Here is a 15869-nt window from a genome sequence, read left to right as displayed (position 1 = left end):
TGGTAACGTGGATTTGGATGCCTGAGGGCTGTGCTCCGGGCCTGCTCCCTGCATGGCTCCTGGGTCCTGTCCCCAGGACTCTGTCTTCCATCATCCCAGGCCTGGACTGAGACACTCTAAAGTCTGCAAGTCCAGGTGTCATGGCAGAGAGGATGCCCTGACCACGGTACTGAGCACAGACTTCTCAGGCAGAGGGGTGTTTGGTAAGAAACGTGGACCCTTGGCTGGGCATTGGAGAAACAGGGAAAGATGGCGATTCTGCCCTCAGGGAACTCAATGTCTGGCAGGATATGGAAGGTAACAGTACAAGACCTGGGAAAATAATACTCATTTTCATGGGAAACAGCAATGTCAAGCACATCACCACATTCACTGCAGGCAGACAGACGGAGGTGGGCGTATACTGATTACAGGAATGACAAGGGGGAGACTCCCAACCCTGGAGAAGAGAGCTCCTGGCTGTCTCACCGATGCTGTAACCCCAGGGTCTGGCACTTACTTAGGAGGTCCCCAATACATATGAGCATAGCAGTAAGAGGTCGTGCTGGCAGGTGGGAGAATAGGTGGAGGAAATCTCAGAGGCTTCCTGGAGTAGGAAGCAGTATAAATAGGGAAGGGTTCAAACCGGGGTGGGGGGGGACGGGTGCAGGGTCAGGGGCAGTGAGTGCAAGTTCACTAGAAGGTCCCCTGGCAGAGGGCACAATGCAGACTGGCCTCTGGGCCTGTGTCCAGCACTTAGGAGACTCAGGGGTGGACTGCGATCGCGATTTCAGATAGGGAGTGAGAAGCAATAGGATGGGTAAAGGGGCTTAAGTGGCTTCATGCCAGAACTTGGTCCGGGCACAGAGAGTGCCCAAAGGAGGAGGCCAATCAGGAAATCTTCCCTCTGGGCACACACGAGACACTCATACTTAAGCCCAGACACAAGATCCCAGCTCGAGGAGGGGATCCAGCCCCATCGTCGGTGCCAAAGGTCTGGGTGATCATGTGCTCCTGCCCCCAACACAGGCCGCTTTTCATGAAATCACGATCGCTTCTGAAGTCCTCATCCTTACTCAGGGGTCTCCTCCAGTTTGCACAAGACACAGCTAATTCAATCATGAGGGAATCTCACCCATTCCTAAAAAGAGCAGCTGAGAGTCTGGGGACACTTGTTCCCTAATGTACCAGGTTACGGTAGTTGGCTTGCTGTGTGTATGTTCTCCTCCTGCACATAAATTCAATCTCCTCCTTAGCAGACAAGGAGAAATGAACTGGCTGCCATCTGGCCAAAGAGCATGATTTGCGCTGTGGTCCATCCCAGCCAGTGCGCGCTGCTGTAGACAAGGTCCGGCGCCTCGTCCGGCCCCTCGGCCTCTGGTACCCACGTCTGTAGGTTCCCTCCTCCCACGTCAGTCCCTGGAGTTACTCTGACGCTAGCCCACCTGTTGCGCTGTCCACTTGCGCTTCCTGGTCCCTGGATGCCCACTGCCCCGGACCTAATCCTCCTTCCTTCCTGGTGATCTTACCCCCTCATCGGCTCCTGTGTTTCAGCCTGGTCCCTGCCCCCTCTCTTTATTGCCCTGTGTCTCCTCTCGAGGGATATCACATGCCCCAAACCCCATGCCCGTCCCCTTCCTTCCATAAACGGCTCCTGAAATTTTGCCTCCTTCTAGAAAAGAGGGTTTTCCAGAAGACAGGGACCAGGCCCCCTCCATCCTACCTCTGCATGAAACACCACCTGTCGATTTATGAGACAGAAAACACCTTCCATGCTCACCGCCTGAGCTTTCAGTGCTGATCCCCATGAGGACCGCTCCTCCCTCTGTCCACCTGGTACCGCTCACCTTCCCGCTGTCCCTCTCTAAAGGGTCTTGCTGTGATCACGGGGTGGTCCCTTTAAATCGTCACCTTGGCATCCTGGAACTTATAGACGCTCCCCAGACAGGCCTCTCCCTCTATCTGGCGGCTCTCTTTATTCCCTTCACATCCCCTGAGTTTCCCACCATCCTCTACTGCAGTGGGAGCACTCAGCTGCCGTGGCAACAGCCATTCCAGCATCAGTCGATAAAGCCAATATATGCTTCCTCAAGTGATTCCTAAAAAGAGAGGATCCTGCCCTGTCACAGCACCCCCAATCCCAGACTGGAGCCCCTCCCACCCTGCCCCGTCCCCTCTCCCCACTCTGCAGGACCGCCTGGCTGGGAGGGTCCAATGAAGAGAGAAGGCGAGGGTCTGTGTGCTGAGGCAGAGGCCCGGCTGGGCAGGGGGTGGGTGCTGATGATGCAGTGGCCTGTGGCGGGGACTGGACCCTGCCCGGGCTCCGGAGGGGACTCGGGAAGGAGGCTGGTTTGGAATCATGAAAGTCCCCAATCTCCAGCCCCCCGAAACTGTTCATCACCCCACTCCTCTCTCTCCAAAGGCATTGGCAGTCTCTGCAGTGGGCGTGGGATGAGCGATTTGACCACATCTGTTGACCGATAACTTAAAACAACTTGAGGAATGAAGATACAGGCACACGGCCAAGGACAGGCATGCAGTGTGATGTTCCATCCCCCGCCCATGACTGGAAACGGGTGTAGCCCTGGTTGTGAGAGGGCATTCTGGGATCTGCCCCTGGGTTTGAGAGAGGATTTCTGGGGGTGGGGAGTGAGGAAGAGAGGAGAATTTGGGAAGGAGGGCTAGGCTGCCCCAACCTGGTTGACCTTGAAAGGTGACCTTGGGAGAAGGTGGGATCTGAGGCTGGGGGAGTAGGCAGGTGAGTCCACACTTGGTTCCCTCGAGGGCTAAGGGCAGAGCAGAGAAGAGGGGAGGGTTCTCTTGATTTCTATGCCCACAGTCAGGATCTGGAGAGCAGGGGCTGGGCACTAGCCCACCCACCCTGGGCACCTTCTTTAAGGTGTCCCCACCTGACCCCTGTGATGAGGTCCTCCGTCACCTCCCGACACCTCCACCTCTGTGGAAAGCCCTCCAGCCACTGATGCCCGCTTCCTTCTGCCCTTTTCTCTTCCATGTCACCCACCCTCCATGTCCTTCCACCTCTCAGCAGGGACTTCTTGAGCACCCGAAACATGCACGAGGCCAGGCTGGAGGCTGCGGAGGTGGCTGATGCCCGAGTGGCGTCTCGTCTGCAGCCGGACGGCCAGCCTCCCGGTGCTCACATCTGCTCAGCGCCTCCACACGCCAGCTCTGACAGGTGCCGCGGGTGCAGCAGAGAACGGGACAGACAAAAGCTCTTGTCCTCATGGGACGTCCAGTCCAATGGGAGGGACAGGCAATAGACAGAAACGTCAGCTCCTGAGAAGTGCTAAGGAGAAAGGACAAAGCAGGAAGGGGAATGTGAAACAGCTGTGGGCAGGGGGTGACTATCTGATTCGGTGACCAAGGAAGGCTTTACTGAGAAGGTCCATTTGAGTAAAGATCTGAAGAAGAGAGGGGACAATCTCTATGGATATCTGGGGAAGAGGTTTCCGGGCAGAGGGAACAACCCAGGCAAAACCCTGAGGCAGGGTGTGCCTGGTGTGTTCGGAGAATCGCAAGATCAGAGGCACATCCGCTAGAGAGAAAAGACGGGGCCGGCGGCAGGCAGTGAGGTCAGGATGTGATGGAGGCCAGGGTGCGGAGGCCTCAGAGGTCCTCGCTTGGCCTTTCACTCAGTGAGATGGGAGCCCCACCCCCCGGCAGGCTTGGAGCAGAGGACGGGCACAGCCTGGCTCCCCCTGGGAAGGGTCCCTTGGCTGCTGGGCGGGGCTCCTGGGCAGACTGCAAAAATCAAGGTGAGAGATGACAGCAGCTTGGAACTGGTGGTGACTTGGGCGGTGGTGAGGAATGGTCAGCTCTGGGCATCTTTGGAAGCCGTTAGGGTTTGCTGATGGACCAGATGTGGGTCTTTGGGAAAGAGAGGGGTCAAGACTATCCCAAGGACTGGGGCCTGGACAGTTCTGTCGGTCAAGGTCGGGAAGACTTGAGGCGCTGGCGTGGAAAGAGGATTAGACCCTCTGTTTCTCCCGGCCCTTCTCAAGGCCAAAGGGCCCTCCTGTGCGATGTCTCTCCTGACCCACCCACACGCTTACTGCAGCCAATGCAATCATTTCCTGGCATCCAGCCCACATTCTTTATCCACTCCTCTGTGATTCCCAAGGACCCACCCTTGGTTGGCCGACGGACGATGAACTTTTCCCAGAACCCAGCACGGCTCTGCACACAGTGGGCTCTCAGAAATATCTGATGAATGACGATTGCTGGGATGAATGAATGCGAGACTCAGAGCAGATGTGTGGGGACTGTAAACAGCAGTGACCTCTCGGTACCCGTGCTGAGAGACAGCGCAGCTGGTGCCCAGTGGCAGCCAGGCCCGGGGACAGCGTCCCAGCCACATCTTCCCTCCCTACCCTACAGCCCTGGGCCGCGGGGAGGCGGCAGACCCTCTCTCTGCCCCTTTGAGGAAGCTCCAGTTCTTGTGACCTTGGGACAGGTCACAGCTGAGACCCTCTCCTCCCCCATCTCTGCCCTGCACACCTCTGGGGGACAGGGCGAGAATGGGCAAGAAGTCCTCACGTTCCCTCGCGCACCTAGCAGTCCCACCAGGAACGTGAGCCCCGCCCTCCCAGGCCACCTGGAGGAGAAGCAGAGCCGGTGGACACAGTGGTCCAGCATGGATGTACCAGCTGGCTCGCACCTCATCCAGGAAGCCCTCCCAGACTGATCCTCTTGCTTCCTCCCAGCCTTTGCTTTCCAGGGCCTTGGTAGCTGAGACGTTTCTGTGGACTCTGCAGGGCCCTGGCTCAGCCTCTCTGGTCCCAGGAGTCTCCCTAAGCTTCAGGGTTGGGGGTTTTTCCTATGGGCTCTAAGGTCAGGAGTGTGGGCCCAGAAGAGATTTGCTGTCCGCCTGTGGTGGGGAAAATGAGGCCCAGCAAACCCAAGGCTGGGAGTGGAGCCAGGGACCGTGGGCCCCAGTCTGCCTTCTGGCCCAGCGTCACAGGGAGCACTTCCGGGAGGCTGAGGATGCTGAGGAAGTCTAACTCCAGCCCACGTTCCTGGGAGCTCACAGCAGCCTGGACGCATCTGCCCTGAGCCTCCATGCCAACAGGACGGGAGTGAGCCTGCCCATCCTGTGAAGTAGGGGGGCCGAGACGAGCCCAGGGAGGACACAGGGCCTGAACCTGAAGCCCAGTGTCCCCAGCTGGAGGGCAGGGCTCTCCCAGGCTGGGAGGGTGTAGGGCCTCTGCTCAGAGGCTGGGTGCTCTGGGTGTGCAGCCCCACAGGGAGTGGGGACTGTGGCCGGAGGGCCTCAGACCCGGGAGGTGAGGTCCGATTTAGGGCTGGGCTGTGACTCCCTAACGCCCCCAAGCATCCTGACCCCTAGGCTAGAACACGGGACCTCCGTCCCTCAGCAGGGGAGCCCGGGCGTGCACAGCGAGGCACTGGGTTCCTGCTCCTCTTCTAAGCACCCCGCCCAGGACCCCTGAGTGCTGACGCCCTCCTCCTCCATTTCAAGCCAGAACTCCGTGATGGCGGGCGGAGGTGAGCTGGGGGGCTCCCCAGGGAAGGACTGTCCCCCAGCCTCTGGTATCAGCAGCCAGAGGCCAGTACTGACCCCCACACAGCACTCGGCCTCCCTCCTCCGCCCCCGGGAGCCTTGCTGTCTGATGCTCTCCCACCCACCCTCCGGTCCAGGCCAAATCCCATGCCTGCACCTTGGCTGTGTGTGCCCTTCTCCCAGGTGCCTCTTCTCTTATATGAATTCAAGTCCAGTTCACCCTTCAAGGCCCAGCCTGGGGCCGCCTTCTCTAGGAAGCCTTCTCTGACTACATCCCACGCTGATCTTGAACTTTCCTCTCTACCGATTACAGTCAGGGTGCCACGTGGTCAAATTCTGCCTAGCTGAATCCTAGGGAGAGATCCTCCCCCTCTAGCTAAATTCTAAGCCCCCCATTATAGACTGCATGTTGGTATCCCCCCCCAAATTCATAGACCGAAACTCTAATCCCCAGCGTGATGGTATTTGGAGATAGGGCATTCGGGAGGTAATTAGGTCACAAGGGCAGAGAACTGGCAATGGGATTAGTGCCCTTATAAGAAGAGGCGTCAGGGCGCTTGCTTCCTCTGAGCCAGGTGCGGACACAGCGAGAAGACGGTTGTCTACAAGACAAGAAGAGAGCTCTCACCAGGAACTGAAATGGCTGGCACCTTGACCTTGGACTTCCCAGCCTCCAGAACCCTGAGGAATACATTTCTGTCGTTTAAGCCGCCTGAACTACAGTACTTTTGTTAAAGCAGCCTGGGCTGACTACGACGTGTCCCTACATGGGGCAGTTAAGAAGGGCTCATCCCCTGCCGCAGGAGAGGGGGTCTTAACCGCCACTAAGCACCTGCTATTGCCAGGGACCCTCTTAGACCTGTCACTTGCACTGTTTCGTCAAACTCTCTGAAGCGGGGACTATCATTATCTTCATTTTACAGAGAAGTATGCTTGTCCAAGGTCACCCAGCAGGCTGCCAGTGGAATCAGAATTTGAACACAGATCTTCGGGTCTCTCACAGCTTCCCACAAGTTCCTGCTGTTTCTCGGGACTTGCTGAATAATTGCACGTGAGCCCAGAAAGGAGGCCTGGGTCCTGGAGGGGGTGTGGGGACTGGGAAGGACCACCTATCCAACCAGGAGCTTCCTGGAGCCCGGATGCCCACCGCACCTGGGGTCTGCCTGGGTCCAGGACTGCATCACACTCGGACTGGCCCACAGAATCCTGGGGGTGGGGGACAGGGTGGAGGATTCCTCCTATGGACCCAGCTGCTTGTCCACAGCACCATGGGCCCTTCATGGCTCAGCCTTGGGACCTCTGTCCTGAGATCCTTGTCACTTGCAGGGGACGTGGCAACCCTAACACATCCAGGACCCCTTGGGAACTTCCTTATTCCCGAGTCTTGGGGGTCTCGGGTTCGCTTCAGGACTCGCTATGTGGCCTTAAGAGAATGCCCACATTCTCTGCACTTCAGCTGGTCAGGAAGACATCAGGTCGGGGTGGAGGTGGGCTTCCAGCACGGAGAGGCAGGAGGAAGCCCCTGACCCAGAGGACTCGGGCTGAGTCCTCCTGAGACCTCCCGCTCCCGGCTAATGCAGAGACCAGGGTAAGAAGTCTGGATGTTTCCCACACGGGCTTGGCTTGTATGCTGCCATGGCAACCATGCCCACACACCTGCTGGGCCGTCCACTGCATAGTGGGCCTCAGAGCAGCTCTGCAAGGCCCAGATACACCATTCTGAGACCAGGATCAGCCATCGGTTGTCATGGCAACCACGGGCCTGAGAGGTGGGGGGTGGCGGGCAGGAACTCTAGCCAGGGCAGGAGGAGGGCAGCGTGTGCTGGCTGTGCCCTGCGTCATGGGGGATGGAGACCCGTGAACTGCCTGTATGGGTATGTGTCCTCTGGTGCAGGCGAACCTACGGTCCACTCTGACCCGTCCGTGCAGGATTGGCTGTCCTAAGGTCAGAGGAAGCTCAAAGACAGTCGTACTCCGTTTTCTGCTTTAGGGCAGAACTGGTCCGTTTGTAATCAATCCTGTTACCTTGCTGTGGGCCAAGAAACCCAAAAGCCAGATGAGGAAAAACACAAGGCCCAAACCCAGGTTGTCTGGCCAGCCCTGTGATATCACTGCTGCAGAGCAGAATTTCTTAGTCTGGGTTCACAGACCAGATACAGAAGGCCCATAAAAGCAACCATCAAATGCAGGTTTTGTGTTGTGAATACGTCCATTTGTCTGGGAGGCGGATTGAGTGTCCACCAGCTTCTGAAAGAGGTCCTTGATGCCAAAAAATTAAGGACAGCTCTAAGAGGAAGGAGAAAGCTCTGCCCACCTGGGCCAGGGAGGGCTGGGCCGGCTGAGTTAACGAACCTGGCCTCTTCCTACCTGGAGATACACTCCCATCCGGTGGCTGCTCAGATGACACCTCTGTGTTTTATTAGAGTTTTGTTAGGTTTTTAAACAAGGCATTAAACGTAACAGAAGAATGCCATGGCTCCTGTCTCAATGAACGTTAAGGGACTATTCACTTACAAACTGCCCTGCAGATGCCCAGAATACCCACTGGTGTGGGCTGCGGAGTCCACCTCCCTACAGCCTGACCCCATCCCCAGATGCTTCCCTCCGCTGCTCCCCGCTGCACACGCCCGCAAGCTCTGCCGAGCCCCAGCCTCCCAGGCGGGAAGGATGCAGGAGCTCACAGGGTCCAGCTTCTGCCCTGGACTGTGAACCTGGGCCACCGGGCTCCACTGCCCCTGGGCCTGAGCCTCCCTCCTACTGGAAGTCCCTTCCCTCTCTGACCTCAGCCATTCTCCCCCCAGAACCTGCTGGCTTCCCTCCCGCCCTTTGAGAGAAGGGACAGCTAGGTGCTTCTCTGCCCTCCCTGCCCCCAGGGCTTGGGCGACCCCACGCCCACCCACCCTCCCGCTGCCCAGACCCTTTAACTATCTTCAGCTGCCTCTGAAGCTCCCGACACCATAACCCAGGAGACATACACAGGAAGGCAGGGTTTTGATTCGGGCTGCCTCTTAAAGGACTCGTGTGGATGAATATTATGACTGGGGGGATTCTCAGCTTAATCCTCCTGGTCCCTGCGTCCGTGTCCCCTCACTCTCCACTGTGTCTCCCAGAGCTCCTTCTGGGTGAGCTGCTGGGCATCTTCTTGTGTGGGGGGGTGTCTCTCAGCGGGGACCCTAATCCTATCATCACAGGGGTGGGGGAGCTGTGGGCAGGGATGTTCTGCGCCCATTTCTGCCCATTCAGTGGTGCCCAGGGCGGACTGAAGACTTGCATGTCACTGGCTTGGAGGGTGCTCTCCACCTGCCTGGGCCTCCCCAGAAGTTAGGAAAGGACGGGCCCACCTTTGCCCACGGGGAGGGGGCAAAGCCTTGTGAAGCCAAGTCTTTAAGGGCAACCCTGGAGGTGAGGTCTCTCCACCGGTCACAGAGGGACAGTGGTGGGAGTCTAGCAAACAGCTCCTGCCATGGCTGAGACTTCTAGCTGCCCCGCGACCCCGGCTCCCTCAATAACTGCCCCGAAGTTGTATGGGGTGGTCTGATTTGGAGAGATTCCCAGTTCATCTGAGGCCAGAGAGTTGAATCTCAAAGCCCTGCAGGGAGGAGCTGAGTCCAGGACAGACAGGCATGGAACACAGGGGTGAAGCTCCAGGAAAGCCACAGGGGATGTTTATCACCTTCCCTCCCACCATCCTTCCCAGCATCAAAGACCCCAGCTTTCCCAGCACTGAAGGTGGCCGCTGCCCACATTCTCAGGGGGAGTCCCGAAGCCAGAGCTGTGCCCTTGCTCACTGGGATGCACGCACACTCCAGAGCTGGGGCTTCTCCACCACGGGGCCTCTGTGCAGCTCATGTACAGTTGCACAGGCTGAACACTGCACAGCTCAACAGCCACAGAAGCTCCACTGGGCAAAGTCTGTGCCTACTTTGTCCCTGGATGTACCCAAGTGTCTAGAGGAGGGCCTGACATGTAGTCAGCGCTGGATAAAAATTTGGTGAATGGGTATAATTCTCTGGAGTTGGGCAACACAGGGGCCCTGTGTTCTTGGGCGGAACAGGAAGCAGGGAAGCTAGGCCCTGCCAACCCTGTGTATTGCTTTTCGAGTGCTCGTGGGTGGTAGTTCCGGGGGATCTGGGCTGCCCAGCCTCTGCTATTTTTGACCCTCCACTAAAATGGGCCGAATCCACTGCCTGGAGGTGAGCCCCATTCCCAGCCAAATGCTGACGTGAGAGGTCCCCCAGGCTCCCCCCTCCCCCTCCACTCCTCCGAAGAAACAGAATCCAGATGCCTCCAGTTTTTAGGTACCACACCCCGCTCAGCAGGCTACCCTGGATGACCTCACTACCTGGCCTCTCCCTCTGCGGCCCTCCCCAAGCCAGACCCGTCTCACTGGTCATCTCACAGCCTCCCCAGCCTCCCTCGGTGCCCAGGACCTGGGATGTGTCCCCTGCCCCCAGGGAGGTCACGGCAGGCATGGCCCAGAGTGTGACCTCTGAAGCTGGGCTCCAGTCCTGGCTGGACCACCTTGGGATGTCCCCTACCCTCCCGTCACCTGTTAAGGTGGGCACATTAGGAATGGCCCTCTCCCCACCCCAGGGCAGCAGCAGGTCATGCTCAGCATGCGCTGAGCGGCTCCTGTGTGCCGGGCAAAGCTTCTCAGCACTTTGCTCGTACGGGGGCATGTTATCCCCACAAAACTCTCGGAAGAAGGTGTGGGTGTCATGACACAGGCATAGGGAGACCAGGAACCAGCCAAGCCTGCACAGCCAGCAAGCAGCAAGGCCGCGATGCCAAGCAAAGGTGTGGGTCCCCACCTCGCCCAGTTGTTGGAAGGAGTGGAGGCGTGTAGCGCGGCGCCTGGTTCGGAGGAAGCCCCGCAGAGCCGGCACTGCCATTCAGTGTTACGATTACCTCCGGTCCCAGGTCCTGGAAGGCTGCTCCATCGCAGACGCCTACTCTGTTTATCCCCGAGCTCTATGCCCCTCCAGCCGTACAGTGGCCCTGACCCGCTTGAGCCCTGAGAACACAGCTCATACCGCCTGCCCAGAGCTTGGGCTGGGTTTTCTAGTCAATTGTCTGTGCGTCCTCTCTCCACGGATGGCTGGGACACAGGCCCGGCTCAGCCCGAAACTCCCCAGAGGGTGGAAACGTGAAGCGGGGTCGGGAGGGGGGCGGTGTGAACGCAGCATGAAGGACACAGGCTTGGGAGGCAGAGGCAGTGGCATCGGGGCTTGGCTCAGGTCGGGGGAGGTGGTGGCGGGGACTGGCTCGCGGGGACTGGCTCACCGGCCCGTCCCCTTCCCGCCGCCTGGCAGAAGTGAGGGAGACCCAGCTGAGCTTGAATCATGCCACCGGCAGCAGACGGGAAGGCAGGAGTGACCCCGGAAGAGGGTGACCTGGACTCCAATCCTAGCGCTGTGCATCCTCAGACAAGTTGTCTGCATAACCTCTCTGAGCCAAGCTCACTCATCTACAGCAGAGCAATGCTTCCGCCTCAGAGCGTGTGTAACGTGCTTACAAAGGACTTTGAGCCTGGTGCCGTGCCTTGCACACAGTAAGTGCTCGATAAGTAGTAGCTGTCATCAGCATTTGGTCCTCCCTGCATCTGGGGAGTCAGAGGCAGTGGTCCCAGTTCCAGCTCAGCTGTCACGAACCACGCACGCTGCCCTGAGCAGGCCATCCTCCCTCCCCGGGCCTCTCTCTCCCCAGAGAAACTGAGGCCGGCTTTGGGTGAAGCTATAGTCCGTTTCAGCTTTGACCCCCAGGGCCTTTGAGCCCAAGTCCTCTGCAGTCCTGGGAGAGGCTGGTGGGCCTGCGGCCATCTGGGGGCCCAGAGCAAACCCTCCTCAAGGGAAGTTCCAGCCTCCCTCCTGCCCTGGGAAGACACACCAGATCTGGAGTCTTCTCTCCCAAACCCACACAATGTGGAAAACTTGATTGTGGCTTAAAGATGGAGTCGACTCAATAACAGAGAGGGATAAGGAGAAATGCAAACAAGCCCAGCGTGAGGCCAGCTCCCGGGCCCCTCAGCCTCGTGTGAGAAGCCAGGCGGGGGCCAGGTGAGGGGGGCTCGTTCCCCGGTGACACGTGGTGTGAGGATGAGAGAAGGTCCCTTCATTCCCTGCCCACTCAGCGCTCACACACGCCACGAAGTGGAAGTGATTAAGACGCCTGTGTCGACCTCGGGGCGACCCTTCCGGTCCCTCGCACACGGCCTCATACGTGGGCGCCGGGGACATCGGCACTGGCTTCCCGACTCTCCAAATTAAGATCCAATGGTGGCCCAGGCACCGTTTGTGCTGACGGCAACCAAGGGGCGCGTCAGCAGGGGACCAGTGCCAGGCTCTCCCTGGCATAGCTGGGTGGGCACGGGGAGGGTCAGGGCACCAGCACAGTTGCCCCTACACTGCCCGGGGCAGAGGAGGACAGGGCAGCTGCCGGTGGACGGTGGACGGACACTGGGACAAACGAAGGCCATGCCCAGCACCCTGCTTGGTGGCAAGTCATCATGGGAGATTCTCTTCCTGCTACACAAAGCTGGCTCCCTGGTGGTTTCTTGTTTGAATGAGAGAAGTAACAAGTGAGAGGCCCTCCTTTCGGCCCCCCTTCCTCTCGTCTCCTCCGTTTCCTCGTTTCCTCGGGCTCAGAGAACAGGCCCCCCTCCCCCACAAAGCACAGGCAGACCCCAAATCTCTCCCCGTTCCACCTGTCAAGGAGCTCGGGGTATCCTTGGCCAAGATGGACACCGTGACCACAGCTACAGCCGGAGTACAGGTGGCGCGGGGGCCTTGCCCGCATCCCGGGAGACTTGGGGGAGGCAGGGGGCTCTCTTCTTGCCGTGAAGCCCACCTCCAAGGCTGCCCTGCACGCCCCCAACAGAGGACCCCCCCTGCCATCCACCAGACACCTCCCATCTAGCTGGCGAGGGGGGTCCTGCCAGCTGACCAGCCCGGTGCTCCCGGGGGCAGCGTGCACGGATGTTAGTGTGAAATTCCTCTCTGCACTCATGGCATGGTGACGGTGAGCGGGCGCCTGGGTATTCGGAGGCCATCAGGCCCTAATGATGTGGCACACACATAAGGAAGCCATGACACTCGCAACACTGCAGATGCAAAAATAGAGCCTGCATAGTTTCCTGGTTACCGCATCCTGATGCTCAGAGGCTTTTGGTGCCAACGAACGGAGGTCCTCTCCTGTCCCTGCAGTGCCCTGCTTCCCCTGGGCCTGCACCGCTGTGGAAGCGCATGGCTTACTTTCTAGACGCCCGTCTCTGCCCCACGAAGCCCCTCCGGAGGGCTTGCCGTGGAAGAGGGGCTGCTGCTGCTCCCAGCACTGACAGGGACCAGGCCGGCAGAGGGCTCAACAGGGACCCCAACCACCTGCCCTGCAGGGAAGGCAGGAGTGGCCACCACCGGTGTCTGGTGACTTCAGGGTCAGGCTGTGCTCTAAGCCCCAGCTTTGCGCACTGTTAGCAGGGCCCTGAGATGAAGCTGTAAGACAAATCCTGTGGACCACCTTAGCTTTGCCAAAAGCAAGTTCATTCCTGTCTTGGGGCAAGCCCCCCTGCTGGGAACGAAAGGATGGAGCTGGTTCCCGGAGTCTCACGTACCTCTGGGGTGACCACAGCCATCCTCTGGGGATTTTTTTTAATGTCGCAAGAAAATCAACACACACACCCAAGCCCTGCTAAGAGTTTAGACTCGGGCCCCTCTAGAACCCAACCCCCGGCTCATGAGGCACTCATTCACCCCTCACGGTCCCTCCATCCAGAGATCCCCCACTGAGAACCTGCCGTGGCCAGAGGCGGGACGGGCCCTGGCAAAGGCCGTGTCCCTGCCCTCGGGGGAGACCACCGTGTCGAGTTCTGGGGGTTCTCTTGGCAAGTCTCACATTCTGCTTCCCAAGGTGTGTTAGCGGCATGACACGCATCGGGGGCAGATGTGACTACAGGAGGCCACAGGGAAGTGACCTGCAGGGGAGGGGTGGTTAAAAGTGGTCCTGGGGGGGCTTCCCTGGTGGCGCAGTGGTTGAGAGTCCGCCTGCCGATGCAGGGGACGCGGGTTCGTGCCCCGGTTTGGGAAGATCCCACATGCCGCGGAGCGGCTGGGCCTGTGAGCCATGGCCGCTGAGCCTGCACGTCCGGAGCCTGTGCTCCGCAGCGGGAGAGGCCACAGCAGTGAGAGGCCTGCGTACCGCAAAAAAAAAAAAAAAAAAAAAAAAGTGGTCCTGGGGGAGGGGGCGGATGTCCGGCTGTTGGGCAGGGGGCCCTGGACTGCCTACCAGGTGCCCAGCACCTCCTCTGCTCTGGGCTGGGCTCGGACCTGGCTCTCGGTCGTCAGTCTCCTAGCTTGTTACTTTCTGTCACGGCCTCAGCGACACCCACCCTGGGCGTTGGATAAGCAGGGTGCCCACTGGCTACTTTGCTGCCCCGACCTTGCAGTACTCCTGGGTTTGGTGGACCGACCCTGTGTTGAATCAAGCACAGCACGAGCTCAAAGTGCAACTGACATGCTGGTGCCTGGTTGTCAAGCGGGGCCACTTCTCCCCTGTGGGCAGTGAGGAGAGTTCTGGCCAAGGGCGCCCCCCACCAGGAGGAGGTCTCGCCCCCAGAGCACTTACCCACGCACGAGAGGCTCTCCTCAGTCCTGCTGGGGGCGCTGGAGTAGCCATCAGCAGCCCAGCTGCCCTGGCGGAGGGGGCCAGGCTCCGGATCGGTCTGGGCCCTGCGGGACAGAGAACGGCGGTCACTCACAGCGGAGGCCGCCCTGGCCTCGAGCCTCTCCCCGTGGAGGTCAGTCCTGCCCCTGTGGTGCCCTGCCCCCCGCCCTGGGCCGGCCCCCTCAATGGGCATATGTGTGCCCCTTGCCCTGGCAGGCAGCGGGCCTTCTAGGCAAAGTTAGGCCAGGGGCAGGGGTGGGGGCACCCGAGGGCAGGGGGCCACCTGTTGCCCCCAGGAGTCACCCTTCTGGGTCCCCAAGTCCCATGAACGCAGGGCATCCGCAGGGCGGAGGGACCCCTGGTAACTCAGGCTCGCGGCCTGTGTCCTGCCCTCAGGCTGCCCTGTGCACCCACGCGAGGGGCTCCATCTGCAGCTGAGGTCACTGGACCCTCGGGAGAGCCCAGGGGGCCCGGACCCCAGCGTCCAGGCAGCGAGGAGGTCGGAGGAGGAGGAGGGCGGGCTAGGCCGGGGTCACCTCGACTCCCGGGGGGCCGAGTCCTCGCTGGGCCTGCTGTGGCAGCAGGAAGGAAGGGCAAGGTCGCCGGGCCCGTCTCCCAAGTGCACACAGGCCTCCGAGCACAAGCCCAACTGTGCACTCGCTCCCAGGAACAAAGGCTCTAGGAGCTTTGATTATAGGCAATTACCCGGGCTCTCCAAGCCGGCCGCCTGCCCCGCCCGCGTCTCCAGCTAAATGGACCCTTTGGCAGCTTGGTTTGGGGGGACACAGGAGGAGAAATCGATGCCTGACCTGGGCCGGGGGGGGGCGGGGGGGGGCAGGGTGAACCTGCCTCCCTCTCTCTCCAGTCTTGACCATTTCCAGCACCGAGATAGCCGGGACTCTGGCTGTGTAACGCAGAGCAGGTCTCTCCTCTCTGGGCCTCACTGTGTCACGGGGCGGAAGAGATGCCCTCGAGGCCCGGATCAGCCTGAGAGTTCAGGGCTGTGGGAGGTGTTTGCCGGCTCTCAAAGCCACGCAGGCAGCCGGGAGCCCTTGACGGCCTTCAGGCCCCTGCGCCGGGGATGGCGACGAGCAGGGTGGGGGACCTCAGAGGAAGCAGGAGACCCCGTTGCCCTGGGAAGGATGGGGCCACTCGCCATGGGCTACTGTCAGTTAAATGTCGAGAGGCCAAAGAAAAACTGGAATTGCTAGGTTTCTTCAAAGAAATGAGCATAAACTTGGGTTTTTAAAATAAGGGATGCTGGCACTTTCCTGGCGCAGGGGTTAAGAATCCTCCTGCCAATGCAGGGGACACGGGTTGGAGCCCCAGTCCAGGAAGATCCCACATGCCGCGGAGCGGCTAGGCCCATGCGCCACAACTACTGAGCTTGCACTCTAGAGCCTGTGAGCCACAGCTACTGAGCTCGCGTGCCGCAACTACTGAGCCCTCGTGCCACAGCTACTGAAGCCTGCGCGCCTAGAGCCTGTGCTCCGCAACAAAGAGAAGCCACCTCAATGAGAAGCCCACGCACAGCAAAGAACAGCCCGCAGGCAGCAACGAAGACCCAACGCAGCCAAAAATTAAATAAATACATAAATGAATAAATAATGCAGTGTCTGGGGGGAGAAAGGGGATCCTAGGCCACGCAGAACCATTTCACTGAATAACGTCACACACATAAAGAGCTAAGCACCGT

General features: G+C 59.5%; 1 protein-coding gene across 4 annotated transcripts in view; it reads right to left on the bottom strand.

The window, feature by feature from the left end:
- The window catches only part of NAV1 (neuron navigator 1), a 210396-nt gene that overhangs the window by 129539 nt on the left and 64988 nt on the right, over window positions 1-15869 (bottom strand). For all 4 annotated transcript variants that reach the window (XM_060091497.1, XM_060091496.1, XM_060091498.1 and 1 more), the window contains one exon: window positions 14135-14238. In XM_060091497.1, coding sequence (XP_059947480.1) covers window positions 14135-14238 — 104 coding nt within the window. The remainder of the gene's footprint in view (window positions 1-14134; window positions 14239-15869) is intronic.

The sequence above is a fragment of the Mesoplodon densirostris genome, chromosome 2 (assembly GCF_025265405.1).
Source record: "Mesoplodon densirostris isolate mMesDen1 chromosome 2, mMesDen1 primary haplotype, whole genome shotgun sequence".
Lineage (NCBI taxonomy): Eukaryota > Metazoa > Chordata > Mammalia > Artiodactyla > Ziphiidae > Mesoplodon > Mesoplodon densirostris.
Note: the sequence above shows the minus strand (reverse complement) of the source record. Positions and strands in the feature narration are given on the sequence as shown.